Raw genomic sequence first — 17,094 nt, 5'->3', positions numbered from 1 at the left:
AAATTGGTGGGCCAAAGTCCCAATCTAAGGAGTACTGACCACTGCATGCAATCTACCAATGTTTTTGGTCAATGCTGTGTGGGAGACATTTCTCCACAAAGCAAGACTAGCTTGAAATCCTGGGGTGTCAGTGACATGCTAATTTAAGTGCATTCATTCATTCATTCATTCATTCATTCAGTTTTAATCAAACATTTCTTGTTACTTGACTCTATATTATTTTAATGAATCTGTAGTTTCTTTGCCATTTTCTGTCCTGTAAAGCATTTTAAACTGCTGCTGTATGAAAGGTGCCATATAAATAAATAATAATTATTATTATTGTGCCTGCAGGCCCATTGTAGGTGCTTTTGATATGCACATGAGTTGAAATGGGCTCTTTAACCGGTGTGCAACTACACAGTCCCATATGCAGAAGCACTGTGATGTGTTATGACACATGAGGTGTCATCACCAGTATTAAAATTATCTGCAATGTAATCCACACAAGTTCTGCTGGTCTGTAGCCCTAATTTCTTCTGGTATAAATGAGGCTTGGCTGCCCAAAAACTCAGTGGTTTGTGGCTTGTGCCTTTTTGGACAGCTGTTAGTAGGTAGTCACCACAGCTGCCTGTAAGTAACTCTTGTTGTTTCAGAAATACTTCAACCAAGTCGTCTGCCTGTAAAGTTTTGACCCATATCAAAGTCACTCAGGTATTTATGCTGCTCATAACTGCTGGATTCAACAAGTTAAACAAGTCAACATGTTATTAACATGCAATAATCATCAGCCCAATATTTAATATATCCTCGACTGTGACACAACTGTTACAAATTAGGCATTGGTGGTGTCTGGCAGTAAAATTGAATGCCTGTCATTGATTCAGAGATGCTGATTGTATTACTTTATTGCATTATTTTATTTTTTCAAATGTATATGAATTAAAACTTTTTCAAGGAGAATCTGTAATATGTATTTCCACATGTTTTCACATAGCCATGGAACAGCAATTTATTGCTCAAAGAAATGATTAAAAAAACAAAAGGTTCTCATTGCCAAATTCCACAGGAATGTCTCTATCTCTCCTGCCCTCGTTTGTATGCCATTTAGAACAAATGCAATTGCTGTGTGAAAGGAGATATGATCTTTCTTCACTGCCAGCTGTGCTCCACTGTTTCTGCAGTATACATGTTGAACCACATGGTGTTTTAAATAGGACCTTGATAGATGCATAAAATTAAATCGAAGGGTCTGGTGGCCTTCCCGAAGAACCTCAATAGATTTCCATTGCACACATTGCCTACAGCACTTGCTTTACTTAACGCTTTGTTATAGAAAGCTTGCAGTGATTGAGAGGACTTGATGTTTTCTATGGTTGAAAATAGTTTTGATCAGTGTAGGCTGGCTGCTGTATCTCTCTGTTCTTTTTATGTATCATTTTGTCCTGTTTCAAAGCAAGAGAGAGAGATGCTATACCACTTATTGCCAGTGTATTTCCTAACATCTTGCTGATAGTTGTTTGTAGTCAAACTTGCCAGGCATCTTGCCTATTAGAAAAGTTTGTTGTTGTAGATCATTATTCCTTCTAGAGTATTTGTTGCTAAAGCATTAGGTTAACCAGTAATGAAAGGTAAAGTTACACTTCAAAATAACCTTTTAGTGGTGCTTGGGAGACACAGTGGTAAACAGTGCTAGGCCACTACACCTGAGATTGAGCAAATAACATAAAAATGCAATGTTCCTTACAATTACTTTGACTTTTATTTGATTGCAGACAGTTTGAACCAAAGATATTTGATGTTTGTCTGCTCAACTTCATTTCATTTGTTAATATACCTCCATTCCTGCATTTCAGGCCTGCAACACATTCCAAAAAAAGTTGGGACTTTTTTAAATAATTATGTGATTCCAAACAGGTGATGTCAACAGGTGATTGTAATCATGGTTTGTTACAAAAGCAGCATCCAGGAAAGGCTGAGTCTTTGATGAGCAAAGATGATCAGAGGATCTCCAGTTTGTCAACAACTGCAGAAAATGTTTGAAATGTTTAAAAACAATGTACCTCAAAAAATATTGAAGGGGTTTTCCATATTTCTCCCTCTACAGTGCATAATATCATTTAACCATTCAAGGAATCAGGAGGAATTTTAGCGCGTAAAGGCCAAGGGTGCAAGCTTAAGCTAAACGCTCGTGATCTTCGATCCCTCAGACGGCACTGCATCAAGAACCACCACTCAACAATATCTGATATAACCTCATGGGTGAGGGATTACTTTGGCAAACCTTTGTCAAGCACTACAATACAGAGTTACATGCACAAACGCCACTTAAAACGTTACTGTGCAAAAAGAAGCCTTATGTTAACCATGTCCAGAAGCGGCGTCGACTACTCTGGGCTCTGAGGCATCTAGGATGGACCAACACAATGGAAACGTGTATTGTGGTCAGATGAATCAGCATTCCAGGTCTTTTTTGGAAAAAAATGGACACCGTGTGCTCCACCATGACCATCCAGATTGTTATCAGCAACAAGTCCAAAAGCCAGGGTCTGTCATGGTATGGGAAAGTGCATTGAGATCTTAGAGCAACATATGCAAAATATTACAAAGTGGTAAATGCTATGCTGTCCCAACTTTTGGAATGTGTTACAGGCCTGAAATGCAGGAATGGATGTTTATTAATAAATGAAATGAAGTTGAGCAGATAAAACATGAAATATCTCAGGTTCATCCTGTCTGCAATCAAATAAAAGTCACTAATGTAGGAAACTTTGGAGCCTATCCCAGCTTTTCAATGGGCACAAGACACACAGTAACACCCTGGACAGGGCGCCAGTCCATCTCAGGGCAGGCACAATACACACACACATACACACACCAATTCACCTATAGGGCAATTCAGTGTCTCCAATTAACCTGACAGCATGTTTTTGGACTGTGGGAGGAAACCAGAGCTCCTAGAGGAAATCCACACAGACACGGAGAGAACATGCAAACTCCGCACAGAAAGGACCTGGACCGCACCACCTTGGGATCAAACCCAGGACCTTCTTGCTGTGAGATGACAGTGCTACCCACCGAGCCACCGTGCCGCCCCATTAAGGAATTCATTATCTTATAATTATTATCTAAAGCTTAATAGAAGCTGAAAGATGAAATGACAAGTTATCTTTAATCTAAAAGCCTAAGAGAATCCAAAATACTACAGTCAACATTTTGACCTTCTCCAGATCTGGGATGCTTGACCTGTTGCTACTCTGTTTATACTAATATAAGTAATTTCTCTGATGTTAAGAAGTAGCTACATTTGAGCTGAGGTAAATTACTGACCTCCTAATGTGAAGAAGAAATATGAAATCATTATTTGGCCATAATGATGTTTTGTATTCACTCATCTATTATGATCAGCCGGTCTTTTTATTACGGGATGCTATTAAGTCAAGCTTTTGAAAAAAATATTATTTTAGTCTCCAGTAATAAAAAATGCATTTTGAATTTCCATCACACAATAAACATGTCTCATGGTTTCTTTTTAAAATTATCAGATGTTGGGAGGAATTGTTGGCTGGATAATTGGAAAATTACATTTTGACAGTCTGGTTTGACAGTCATTTTTTAATAGGAAAAAATATTTTAAAGGCAAACGTTTTCAACATGAAAGTAGTTTGTTTTCCAGCCTTATTCTGCTGTCTTTACAGCTTCAAAGCTCAATTAACCAAAGTTAAAGCATTAAGAAAGCATTTTTTAATTAGTGCTCTTTTTTAAAGTCTAAACATTTAAACGATTGAACTATACCAGCATTTTAATCACATTTATTAACCATTCTACCATTTTTTCTCTTTAATAAAATTTTTTTTTTGTTTTGTTTTTGGGGGATGGTGGCTCAGTGGGTAGCCCTGTCTCCTCAAAGCAAGAAGGTCCTGGGTTTGATTCCCAAGTGGAGCGATCTGGGTCCTTTCTGTGTGGAGTTCTCTACACTATGTTCTCCTTGTGTCTGCGTGGGTTTCCTCTCACAGTCCAAAAACATGCGGCCAGGTTAATTAGAGATACAAAATTGCCCTTGATGTGGACGCCTAGGTTCGAATCTCGGCTCTGCTACCGGTCAGCTGGGCGCCATCTAGCGGGCACAATTGGCAGTGCCTGCAGCAGACACAAATTGGTCACCGTGTCTGCTGGGTGGGGTAATGACTGGACCAAGCGGTTGGGGTCTTAAAACGCTGTGCAAGGACCCTGGTTAGCAGAGTGTTTGCCTTGTGATGGACTGGCGATCTGTCCAGGGTGTTTTCTATCTTTTTCCACACCCAGTGCATTGCAAACTCTATGACCCTGATCAGGGTAAAGCAGTGGTAAAACAGACAATGAATAAATGTTTTAGATGTTGTAGTAAGTTAGTAAGAAAGCTGTTTATTAAAAGTTCAAGTGTGTATAAGTGTAGGTGTGCAGTTCAGTAGAAAATAAACTTAAATGGTAACATTGGGAGAGAAAGTGTCATGGGATGGAAATGGTAAGCTAAATGGATACTGTTAAGTAAGCAAAAACAACACATTTACTCATTACACAAAGTTTATCAGTTCACAAGGTTATATCAAACACAGTCATAGGCAATTTAGTATCTCTAATTCACCTCACTTGCATGTCTTTGGACTGTGGGAGAAAACCGGAACACCCAGAGTAAACCCACGCAGACACAGGGAGAACATGCAAACTCCACACAGAAAGGACCCGGACCTCGAACCCAGGACCTTCTTTCTGTGAGGCGACGGTGCTACCCACTTAGCTGACACTAAATGAAGTTGTGCATACATGGTTGTCCATCCAACAGGCTCTCCAATATCTGCACTGGACATTAAATGCTCATGTCCTTACTTTGATCATAGGTTCTTGCCCTAATTTATATATCTTGCCATAACTTCATTGGTTTAGTTCATGTTCTGACAATGCAGTGTAAATTGTGGTCTGTTAGATCAGATGTGTGCCTTCCAGTCTATGACCTAGTTGCTAGAGGTGGATTCCAATTCAGTTCTAGAACCGTCTTGAGGATTTTTTAATCAAATGTGATGATAATAATCATAAAAGTAGACCAAAATTTCAAAAAGTAGACCAACATTTGGAGTGCCACATGTAAGCTAAATGGATACTGTCAAGTAAGCATAAACAGCAAATGTATGGGTCTTAACAGCAGCTTCCATGATGACACTAAATAAAGTTGGGCATAAATGACTCTCCAATATCTGCACTGGATATTAAATGCTCATGTCCTTACTTTGATCATAAGTTCTTGCCCTAATTCATATACAGTATCTTGCCATAACTTCATTGGTTTAGTTTATGTTCTGACAATGTAGTGTAAATCGTGGCATTTTAGAACAGGTGTGTGCCTTCCAAACTATGTCCTTGTTGCTAGAAATGGACTCCAATTGAATTCTAGACCCATTTTGAGGATTTTTAAAGCAAACTTGATGATAATAAACATAAAAGTAGATCAAAATTTCAAAAAGTAGACCAAAATTTGGAGTACCACAGGAAAGGTCAAAACAGATTTATGAGTAAGAGATTTTAGTGTTTGATTGTTAATTCATTATTGTAAAGCTCTAAAAGGTTTTATTTCACCATAATGGGTGATTGTGTAATTTGTAGGGCTGGCCCGATACCACTTTTTTATGTCCGATACCGATACTGCAAACTGAGTATCTGCCGATACCGATCCGATACCGTCATTTCTCCTCTCAAACAACTAAGCAGTAATAATTCATGTCTTAATGCACCATGGTTAAACTAGCTATCTAAATAACAATGCTCAGACTGTGAAACAAATATTCTAAAGGAATAAATACAGAACCTACAACATCACACTTATACAAAACTGTTGTTTTTATTTTAATATTTACACACAGAACATTGAGCAGCGTTTTTGGCTTGTTTAACAAAAGTCTCTACAATTGGAAGATGTGGATGTCAATCAAACGCGATGGACCAATTAGAATTGACGCAGAGTTGAGTTTTTTTCAATAAAGTTTTGTCACGTTTTTAGATTATTAAAAACCAAAGTGCGCTTATTAAAAAACCCTGCTGGATTTTGAAGAGGAAAATGGGAACCGGTGTAGTTTGTTTTATTTCATAACACTAATGTATTAATCGTTCAGGATGTGAGATTTCTTCAAGCCAGGACAAGACGATTTATCCAAGTCAGATTTATCATTTATAAAGCGATTTATAAAGTGATTTTTATTGTGTTTAAACAGTGTTTTTAGATGTGGCAGAAGAAGATGATTTTTTAAAATGCTAAAAGTTTAAGTAGATCAGTGTGTTTTAATTTTTGAATGGCTGTTGCGGATGAGCTGTGGATCAGTGGCACATGTTAATTATGTCATCAAGCATGAGTGGCAATAAACGACAATTACATATACAGTGTATCACAAAAGTGAGTACACCCCTCACATTTCTGCAGATATTTAAGTATATCTTTTCATGGGACAACACTGACAAAATGACACTTTGAGACAATGAAAAGTAGTCTGTGTGCAGCTTATATAACAGTGTAAATTTATTCTTCCCTCAAAATAACTCAATATACAGCCATTAATGTCTAAACCACCGGCAACAAAAGTGAGTACACCCCTAAGAGACTACACCCCTAAATGTCCAAATTGAGCACTGCTTGTCATTTTCCCTCCAAAATGTCATGTGATTTGTTAGTGTTACTAGGTCTCAGGTGTGCATAGGGAGCAGGTGTGTTCAATTTAGTAGTACAGCTCTCACACTCTCTCATACTGGTCACTGAAAGTTCCAACATGGCACCTCATGGCAAAGAACTCTCTGAGGATCTTAAAAGACGAATTGTTGCGCTACATGAAGATGGCCAAGGCTACAAGAAGATTGCCAACACCCTGAAACTGAGCTGCAGCACAGTGGCCAAGATCATCCAGCATTTTAAAAGAGCAGGGTCCACTCAGAACAGACCTCGCGTTGGTCGTCCAAAGAAGCTGAGTGCACGTGCTCAGCGTCACATCCAACTGCTGTCTTTGAAAGATAGGTGCAGGAGTGCTGTCAGCATTGCTGCAGAGATTGAAAAGGTGGGGGGTCAGCCTGTCAGTGCTCAGACCATACGCCGCACACTACATCAAATTGGTCTGCATGGCTGTCACCCCAGAAGGAAGCCTCTTCTGAAGTCTCTACACAAGAAAGCCCGCAAACAGTTTGCTGAAGACATGTCAACAAAGGACATGGATTACTGGAACCATGTACTATGGTCTGATGAGACCAATATTAATTTGTTTGGTTCAGATGGTCTCAAGCATGTGTGGCGGCAATCAGGTGAGGAGTACAAAGATAAGTGTGTCATGCCTACAGTCAAGCATGGTGGTGGGAATGCCATGGTCTGGGGATGCATGAGTGCAGCAAGTGTTGGGGAGTTACATTTCATTGAGGGACACATGAACTCCAATATGTACTGTGAAATACTGAGCAGAGCATGATCCCCTCCCTCCAGAAACTGGGTCGCAGGGCAGTGTTCCAGCATGATAATGACTCCAAACACACCTCTAAGACGACCACTGCTTTATTGAAGAGGCTGAGGGTAAAGGTGATGGACTGGCCAAGCATGTCTCCAGACCTAAACCCAATAGAACATCTTTGGGGCATCCTCAAGCGGAAGGTGGAGGAGCGCAAAGTCTCGAATATCCGCCAGCTCCGTGATGTCGTCATGGAGGAGTGAAAAAGCATTCCAGTGGCAACCTGTGAAGCTCTGGTAAACTCCATGCCCAGGAGAGTTAAGGCAGTTCTGGGAAATAATGGTGGCCACACAAAATATTGACACTTCAGGAACTTTCACTAAGGGGTGTACTCACTTTTGTTGCCGGTGGTTTAGACATTAATGGCTGTATATTGAGTTATTTTGAGGGAAGAATAAATTTACACTGTTATATAAGCTGCACACAGACTACTTTTCATTGTGTCAAAGTGTCATTTTGTTAGTGTTGTCAAATGAAAAGATATACTTAAATATCTGCAGAAATGTGAGGGGTGTACTCACTTTTGTGATACACTGTATATTGTCTGGCCCTTTAAGAATGTTAAGTGTACAATGCTAGGGTATAGGGAGCGAGTGTGTAGGGAAGAGATTAGAAAATGATAGTCTCCGGCTATCCGGAGTTTTTGTGACATTAAAGTAGCGTTCTCGTGAAACCCCACTCGAATGTTTGAACATTTTACAACACCCTGTTGGAACGTATCTTCGTGTGTTATTTGCTTTACACACAAACAATGGCCTTATTTACTTTAAGTGTTATTTACATTAAGCAACAGTATCGTATCGGACTACATGTTTTTTTCCTTCCGATATCCGATCCAGTGATTTGGGCCAATATCGGACTGATACCGAGTATCGGATTGGTGCCAGCCCTAGTAATTTGATGTTGAAAAATTATATTAATTTAAAATCAAATCAAAATTTTAAAACCTCAAATTTTACTTGACTGTCTGCCTCACAGGTATCTGAATAATCAATAAATTAAGAGCATGTAATTGTGATATGAAGAAATTCAACATATACATTAGATTTTACAATAACAACGATTTTATTCACAATGGACGTTCTATACAACTTGAAAAAAATCCACCTAAACACAACTTTCTAACTCTCACAGACATGGTAAAGAATGTGACATTCCATATACTGATCACATATCCACAAAACCCGATATATTACAGTGCATGTATTTACAGTCTTTAAAAATCATCATTTTGTGCTCAGGTTGATGGCTTCAAACAGTACAATGTACATTTCTCGGAATACAGTTTTTCATTATTATGATGACATCTTGTAATGTTGAGTTTTAAAAGCTTCAATATGAAACAGAATTGGTCTCAGACTTGTATCACCCTTAAGGTCAAACAAAACTGGCACTAGAACAGCTTGTTAGTCTGTGCTTTCTTTATTTTTTGAATCCAGTGTTAAAACTGTTTGCTTAGTTAGACCCAGTGGGCAGATTGTGCCATCATGCACCTGGTCTCACTGTGAGCTTTAAGTATCAGGCTGAAGGCAATCCAGTTTCAGCACTACTTTTTTCATCTCATTTTCCTGAGCCTCATTCTGTTCTCCTTATCACGTTTCTTGAGCCCGTTGACAAACTGAGAAAAAAGCAGCTCCTGGTCCTTCTGTTTCGAGACTCGTTTGAAGCGTGGGTCCTGACCATACTTCTCTGAGAACTCTTTGAATGTTGACCTACATGGAGAAAGGGAGGAATAAATTACCCAGGTTGTCACAGGCCACTAGAGCCATCCAATTTTCCATTTCGGTGCGGTAATGATACACGGCTGCTCTTTCAAACATGCACTGCTCATCACCCTGTGCCACCTTTGTGATTTAATACTGGTTTGGTAATAGACGATTTGGCAGCTGGATAAAAACTAAGCCAAGTTATGATTTATCTTCATTTTTGGAACTGAGTAAACAACTGCAAGCAAGCAGACACACTAGCAATTCTCACCATAGCTTACTCTGCCAGTCTTAAGCTTTAGAGCCTGGTGTACTGCTGACATAAACATTACACTGGATAATAACTATTTGAAGATGGCATGTCTTCGTTTCTCAAAGGGTAGAGTGAATTTCTTCTCTCTCATATTTCCTCTTATTTTTATGAATTGGATTAAGTTAATTTTATCTAGATATTCTCACACAAGCTGCAAGCTCTATATGGGAAATGTGTCATGAGTATAAATGAATCACAAAAAAAGAGCATTGTGAAAGCAGGACTTCCACTGTGCAAAAGGAAACTTCAAACAGACTTAGATTTGATCCTTCGAGAACTAGCTAAAGGAAACATCATCAAACAGCCAAAGTCAGACAAGCATACATCAGCATAACATCCAAATTGCATCCTGTATTCTAAATTCATGAATTTAAGATCAATGTATTTTTTAGCATTTTATATAGCATATTTATATAGCATAAAGGTTGTAGATACTGATCTTATTCATTGACTTAAGATATTCAAATCACATCTATTGCAAATAGGTGTGGAAAATATAATACATAAAACAATATATTGTATGCTTCCAATGTCATAGCAACTGGAAGAACCCCAAAGGCCTGCATAGAGCCCTGGCTCGAATGAATTTAAACATTTAATGGCAATCAGGCCTTCTTGTCTAACACTATGCCTGACCATTCAAAAAGTCTTTAACTGCATAAGCAAACATTCCCAGAGACACAGAATTATGTGGAATCTTGTGGAAAGAGCAGAGGTTGTTATTGCTGGAAAATATATATTTTATATATTAGTGGCACTGGTCCAGTGTTAGGGTCTACAATATATACTTGTAAGGGACATGTGTGTCATGGCAGTACTTGTATTTTTATAGTTTTCACAGCTATCACTGGACCATACACCGACCAGGCATAACATTAAGACCACAGACAGGTGAAGTAAATAACACTGATTATCTCTTCATCACAACACCTTAGTGGGTGGGATATATTAGGCAGCAAGTGAATTTTAGAAACAGAAAAAAATGGGCAAGCGTAAGAATTTGAGCGAGTTTGACAAGGGCCAAATTGTGATGGCTAGACGACTGGGTCAGAGCATCTCCAAAACTGCAGCTCTTGTGGGGTGTTCCCAGTCCGCAGTGGTATGTATCAAAAATGGTCCAAGGAAGTAACAGTGGTAAACCGCCAACAGGGTCTCGGGCGACCAAGGCTTATTGATGCACGAGGGGAGCGAATGCTGGCCTGTGTGGTCCGATCCAACAGACGAGCTACTGTAGCTTCAATTGCTAAAGAAGTTAATGCTGGTTCTGATAGAAAGGTGTCAGAATACACAGTGCATCAAGTTTGAGGTGTTGACTTGGCCTCTGAATTCCCCAGATCTCAATCCAATGGAGCATCTGTCCGATCCATGGAGGCCCCACCTCACAACTTACAGGAGTTAAAGGATCTGCTGCTAACATCTTGGTGCCAGATACCACAGCACACCTTCAGGGGTCTAGTGGAGTCCATGCTTTGACGGGTCAGAGCTGTTTTGGCAGCAAAAGGGGGACCAACACAATATTAGGAAGGTGGTCATAATGTTATGCCTAATTGGTGTATAATAGGCCATCAGCTGAGATCAACATTATTAATTTGGTAGTAAAGAAAGTTTCATAATATTTAACATCATCACATGGCCTTCTTATTCATCACTAGTGATGATGGGGGACTTTCTGTGCCCATATGAATAGGGCTAGCACAAGCATCACAATGGGAACAGTATATGGAGCTCTGTACAGACATTAAAAAGCAGATTATCACAAGCAAGCAATGTCAATTGCTGAGAATAGGTTCTAATATTTACAGCTTCTTCAAATCATATTTTAGTAGCCATTTTTGCTAACTGTTCCAGTATTCAGTATTCACATGTTTGTAGATAACCTTGTTCTAATTGACCAAGTAGAATATGAATAGAATACAAACACTTGAAATAACCTACAGATTTATGTATCCATACAGTTCACTAATTTCTAAAATGAATAGTACCACAAGCTCAGCAGGAGATAAAGTATCAAGTAAAATCATTCTGTGCATGAATTGATCCCATTTATGCTCAGTAGGGTTCTCCACTTGGAAAATCAACTCCTGGGAATCACTTTTCATATTGATATAAATTGACTAGTCGATGCATCTTAAATGAGGCATGCACCTGCTAAATGTACCTGTATGTGATTTTGGATTCTTCAAGTAATTTCCTGAACTCCTCCTTAGCCTGCTGCAGTTTGTTTTTTCTTTCTTTGTACTCTTCTTTTATTCTGGCTTTCACAAACTGATCAAAAATCTGTGAAGGGAAAGTAAGAGAACCCAAATTACTCTGATTGAAAATAAGTAAAGCATTTTCATAAAAACAGTGTCTGGACTAAATCCAGATTTGGATTATTCATATATGTAAAGGTGTACATTTATCTTAATTTAAGATACTTCATGCAAATTGGGTGTGCATTCAAAACAATGTATATTGTGTTTACCAAAAGTAACTTTTAGCAAAGGTGGGCTTTAACAGACTATTATTACTACTATTGCTACTACTACTACTACTATTGCTACTACTGCTACTGTTACTACTACTACTACCACTGCTACTTCCTTTGCTGCTACTGTTACTATTACTACTACTGCTACTACTTCTTTTACTGCTACCATTACTACTACTGCTACTGCTCCTGCTAGTACTGCTACTACTTCTACTATTGCTACTGCTAGTACTGCTACTACTACTACTATTACTGCTGCTGCTGCTACTACTACCACTATTACTGCTATTACTGCTGTTACCGCTACTATTACTACTACTAATACTACAACCCCAAATCAAAAAAAGTTGGGACAGCATTGAAATATAATTAAAAAACTAGTGTCTTACATTTACTTTGACTTTTATTTCAATGCAGACAGGATGAGATATTTCATGTTTTATCTGCTCAACTTCATTTCATTTGTTAATAAACATCCTTTCCTGCATTTCAGTCCTGCAACACATTCCAAAACAAGTTGGGAGAGTAAAGCATTTACCACTTTTTAATGTTGCCATTCCTTCTCACCACTTAAAAGATGTTTTGGCACCGAGGATATACCATATGATTTAGTGTTTCAGCTTTTATTTTGTCTCATTCTTCCTGCAAACACGTCTTAAGATGTGCAACAGTATGGGGTCGTCGTCAAAGTTTTCCACACATTCTCTATTGGGGACAGGTCAGGACTACAGGCAGGCCAGTCCATTACCCGCACCCTCTTCTTCCACAGCCATGCCTTTGTAATGTGTGCAGCATGTGGTTTTTGCATTGTCTTGTTGAAAAATGCATGGACGTCCCTGGAAAAGATGACGTCTTGAAGGCAGCACATGCTCTAAGATCTCACTGTACTTTTCTGCATTAATGTTGCCATCACAGAAGTGTAAATGACCTTTGCCAAGGGCACTGACACATCCTATACCATGACAGACCCTGGCTTTTGGACTTGTTGCTGATAACAGTCTGGATGGTCATTTTCATCTGTGGTCCGGCAGACTCGACATCCATTTTTTCCAAAAAAGACCTGGAATGCTGATTCATCTGACCACAATACACGTTTCCACTGTGTGATGGTCCATCCTAGATGCCTCAGAGCCCAGATAAGTCGGCGCTGTTTCTGGACATGGTTAAAATAAGGCTTCTTTTTTGCACAGTAAAGTTTTAAGTGGCATTTGTGCATGTAACTCTGTATTGTAGTGCTTGACAAAGGTTTGCCAAAGTAATCCCTCACCCATGTGGTTATATCAGCTATTTTTAAGTGGCGGTTCTTGATGCAGTTCTGTCTGGGGCAGATCACGGGCGTTCAGCTTAAGCTTGCGTCCTTGGCCTCTACCCACTGAAATTCATCCCGATTATTTGAATTGTTTAATGATATTATGCACTGTAGAGGGAGAAATATGCAAATTCCTTCCAATCTTTCTATGAATCTTTCATTGTTTTTAAACATTTCAATAACTTTCTCACGCATTTGTTGACAAACTGGAGATCCTCTGATCATCTTTGCTCATCAAAGACTCAGCCTTTCCTGGATGCTGCTTTTGTACCAAACCATGATTACAATCACCTGTTGCCATCACCTGTTTGGAATCACATCATTATTTAGTTTTTTTTACCTCATTACTATCCCTAAATTGCCCCCGTCCCAACTTTTTTGGAATGTGTTGCAGGTCTGAAATGCAGGAATGGAGGTATATTAACAAATGAAATCAAGTTGAGCAGATAAAACATGAAATATCTTGGGTTCAAACTGTCTGTTAAATAAAAGTCAATGTAAGGAATACTGAATTTTTATTTTAATTGCATTTTCCATACTGTCCCAACTTTTTCTGATTCGGGGTTGTACTACTGCTACGGTACTATGATTACTATAATACATTTGTATTATTAATAATAATAATGATAATAATAGCTCAACAGTGGTAGCTTAGTGGTTAAGGTACTGTTCTATTGATCTGAAGGCAGCAGACTAAATCCCCACCATCGATGAGGTGGCATTTTTGAGCCCTTGAACAAAGCCCTTAATCATCAATGGCTTACATTGTATTCAGTTTGGAAAAGTGTCCACTAAATTCCTGGTAATGGATCTGTATATGATTTATCATCCACACAGTATATTAAATATAGTTTAAAGTGTAGTGTATAGTAAAACAACAATCAACTTTTAATGTAACTAATCAGAGATACATATGACTAAACACATTGGTAATGTCTAACAGAAATACAATCCAGATACTAAGAAAACACTAATGGGCTGCAATAGGAGTTTTGGTAAATTTAAAGTTCAAGGTCAGACCTAAAATCCTTTCTAACCTGTTTACGCTCGTCTGGACCCAGCAGAAGGTATCGTGGATCAAACACAATTTTGTGTAATTCTTTCTCCCATGTTGAGAACGCAGAGACCTGGTTTTGATGAGAAACACACATGTGCAAGTGTAAGTAATACTGAAAGCAATAATACCACATGCCGGGGTGTCGGCTCAAATCTGTTTACAACTATTCAATTCAAATAAAGTGTCTGCTGAGCAGAATCACATAAAAGGATCCTCTACACCAAGAGAAGATTACTGACCTGAGATTTTAACCCTTCAAATGTGTTTAGGTCCTCAGAGATTAGTGCTAGTGACCTTCATTTTACCACTGCAATCATCTTAAGAATATCAATATCACCCTGGAGCTATACTACATGCAATTTGGAGCTCATGTAATGTAAAGACTTATCCACAAAATATTAAAATATTTGTTTGTGCTTTGCATGGCAGCTGGATTGATCTCGCCATGTATTTTCCCCTGTGGGGGAACTTATATTGAGGACAGTAGAGGTGACACATTTTATGAGCCAAAAAACCTGTGCTGATTCAGCCTCATACCAACATTAGCAAGGAACTTTTGTTTGTTTAACTTCATTAACAGCTTTAGTCTAAGTCTACAATGGCTATAATGAAAGGTAACCAATCCATTATAGTCCACACATCCATAAACTTACCCACTAAAACTTAGGTAGAGCAGTCAATAAACCTACTGGCATGTTTTTGGAATGTGGAGGAATCCAACATTTATTCATTCTACTAGTTATACAAAATTTTATTTAATAAGATCCCAGAAAAAAGTGATCACTTGGTGAGAATGCACCCTAGACTCATACACTATACTGCCAAAAGTATTTGAACACCTGATCACATAAGCTTGTTGGGCATCCCATTTAAAAACACTCACTCACTTTCTTAACCGCTTATCCAATTAGGGTCGCTGGGGGTGCTGGAGCCTATCCCAGCTTTTCAATGGGCACAAGGCACACAGTAACACCCTGGACGGGGTGCCAGTCCATCACAGGGCAGGCACACATACACACACATACACACACCCATTCACCTATAGGGCAATTCAGTGTTTCCAATTAACCTGACTGCATGTTTTTGGACTGTGGGAGGAAACCGGAGCTTCAGGAGGAAACCCACACAGACACGGGGAGAACATGCAAACTCCGCACAGAAAGGACCCGGACCACCCCGCCTGGGGATCGCACCCAGGACCTTCTTGCTGTGAGGCGACAGTGCTACCCACTGAGCCACCGTGCCGCCCCCATTTAAAAACAAATGGTATTAAAATTGAGTGACCGCTATGTGATTTTTTTCTCAGCTATAACAGCCACTCTTTTGAGAAAGCTTCTGTCTGTGGGGATTTGTACCCAGTTAATCAGTATTTGTATGGCTAGGCACTGATGTTGGTCAAGAATGCCTCAATTTATGTCTTTCCAAAGCTGTTCAGCATAGCTGAGGTCAGGTCATTGTGCAAGTCACTGAAGTTTCTTTAAACCAAGCTTTTGGTTTAAGGTTTTGGACACGGTCATGCTGAAAAAAAGAAAGGGCCTTCACTAAACTGTTGCTGCAAAGTTGGAAACATAATTTTCTTCAAAAAAATTGATTTATTAAACCTGTTAGTGATTGTCTAATCTTGATTTATAATGTTTTCAGGACAACCTGACCTGTTAATGTCTGTATTCATGTGTCAGCACTGTTCTCTTATACTGTATACTGGATATTATTTTAACCCCCCAGGCACACAGCTGTATGCTCACATGTATGTGCTTTACTCCACCAAGTATAAACTGGCTTAAACTGGGTGAATATTAGGGAGAAGAAAACTCCTGGCACAAGAAGCACATGCTTAATATGCATTTTCTCATTCAGATACATAAGAATGTCACTGTGGATTAAAAACGTGCTGAAAACAAAAGCTTGGCAATATTAAAATGTTAAAAACTAGTCTGATTTTGTGCAGATGCATACATTCTGAGTTCCATTATTGTGCTCACCCCTCTTTCTAAGAGCATATCTCTAAAATGTGTGATCCTCAGTTCTAGTGGCAGGACCATCTGATTAGACATGCACTTCACTTCATTCTTCTCATCACTGGCATCCGCACAGTCAGTAGCTGGCTGCTCCAATCTTAAAAGGAATCGAAAGAATAAACCATCTGTTTATTTTGTAGACAGAGTAATGGGTGTTTACTTTATCTGTTGCCCACAATCTTTTATGCCCAGCATGATATTCAGATACTACAGGATTCAATCAACATTATTTCACTCTTAGTCATTCTATTAAAGCATTCTAGTCGCACACACAAAAAGAATTAAAAAATACAGAATACAAATGCGAGCAGCATCTCCCAGATCTATTTATAATGCAAATATTGGGAACTCGTTGCTCTCCCCTGGCTATAAACTCATTTTCAGAATGCTCCTAAAGGCCAAATATGAAATGGAATCATTTCTTAAAAACTAGCTTGAAGAGTGTGCAATAAGCCCAGATGGTGCAAACTTAATCACAGAGGCATGCCAAGCTTTATTAATAATAATATTCTGGAAAATAAAACCTTAAATAAATACATAAATGACTAGAGATGCTTAACAGGCACTTTGCTGGCATGGGTTAGGTCCACAACACCCTTACAAGCCCGATATAAAGAAAGCTCACAAAGCAATACAAAGCTATTCTGACAGATTATTATGATGGAGCGTTTTTGGTTAATAGAAGTGGACTCTTTCTGAATAAGAGCCCACATTACAAGGGCAAAGGTCTC

The 17,094-nt window shown here is 38.9% G+C and overlaps 1 protein-coding gene across 1 annotated transcript in view; it reads right to left on the bottom strand.

Moving 5' to 3' along the window:
- Window positions 1-8,732: 8,732 nt before the first annotated feature.
- The window catches only part of tcerg1l (transcription elongation regulator 1 like), a 162,931-nt gene continuing 154,569 nt past the window's right edge, over window positions 8,733-17,094 (bottom strand). Inside the window, exons 9-12 of the mRNA XM_063003929.1 lie at window positions 16,328-16,460; window positions 14,326-14,415; window positions 11,668-11,786; window positions 8,733-9,202 (exon numbers count right to left, since the gene is read on the bottom strand). Coding sequence (XP_062859999.1) covers window positions 9,046-9,202; window positions 11,668-11,786; window positions 14,326-14,415; window positions 16,328-16,460 — 499 coding nt within the window. The 3' untranslated portion in view covers window positions 8,733-9,045. The remainder of the gene's footprint in view (window positions 9,203-11,667; window positions 11,787-14,325; window positions 14,416-16,327; window positions 16,461-17,094) is intronic.

The sequence above is a fragment of the Trichomycterus rosablanca genome, chromosome 10 (genome assembly GCF_030014385.1).
Source record: "Trichomycterus rosablanca isolate fTriRos1 chromosome 10, fTriRos1.hap1, whole genome shotgun sequence".
Lineage (NCBI taxonomy): Eukaryota > Metazoa > Chordata > Actinopteri > Siluriformes > Trichomycteridae > Trichomycterus > Trichomycterus rosablanca.
This window is presented reverse-complemented; position numbering and strand designations above follow the sequence as displayed.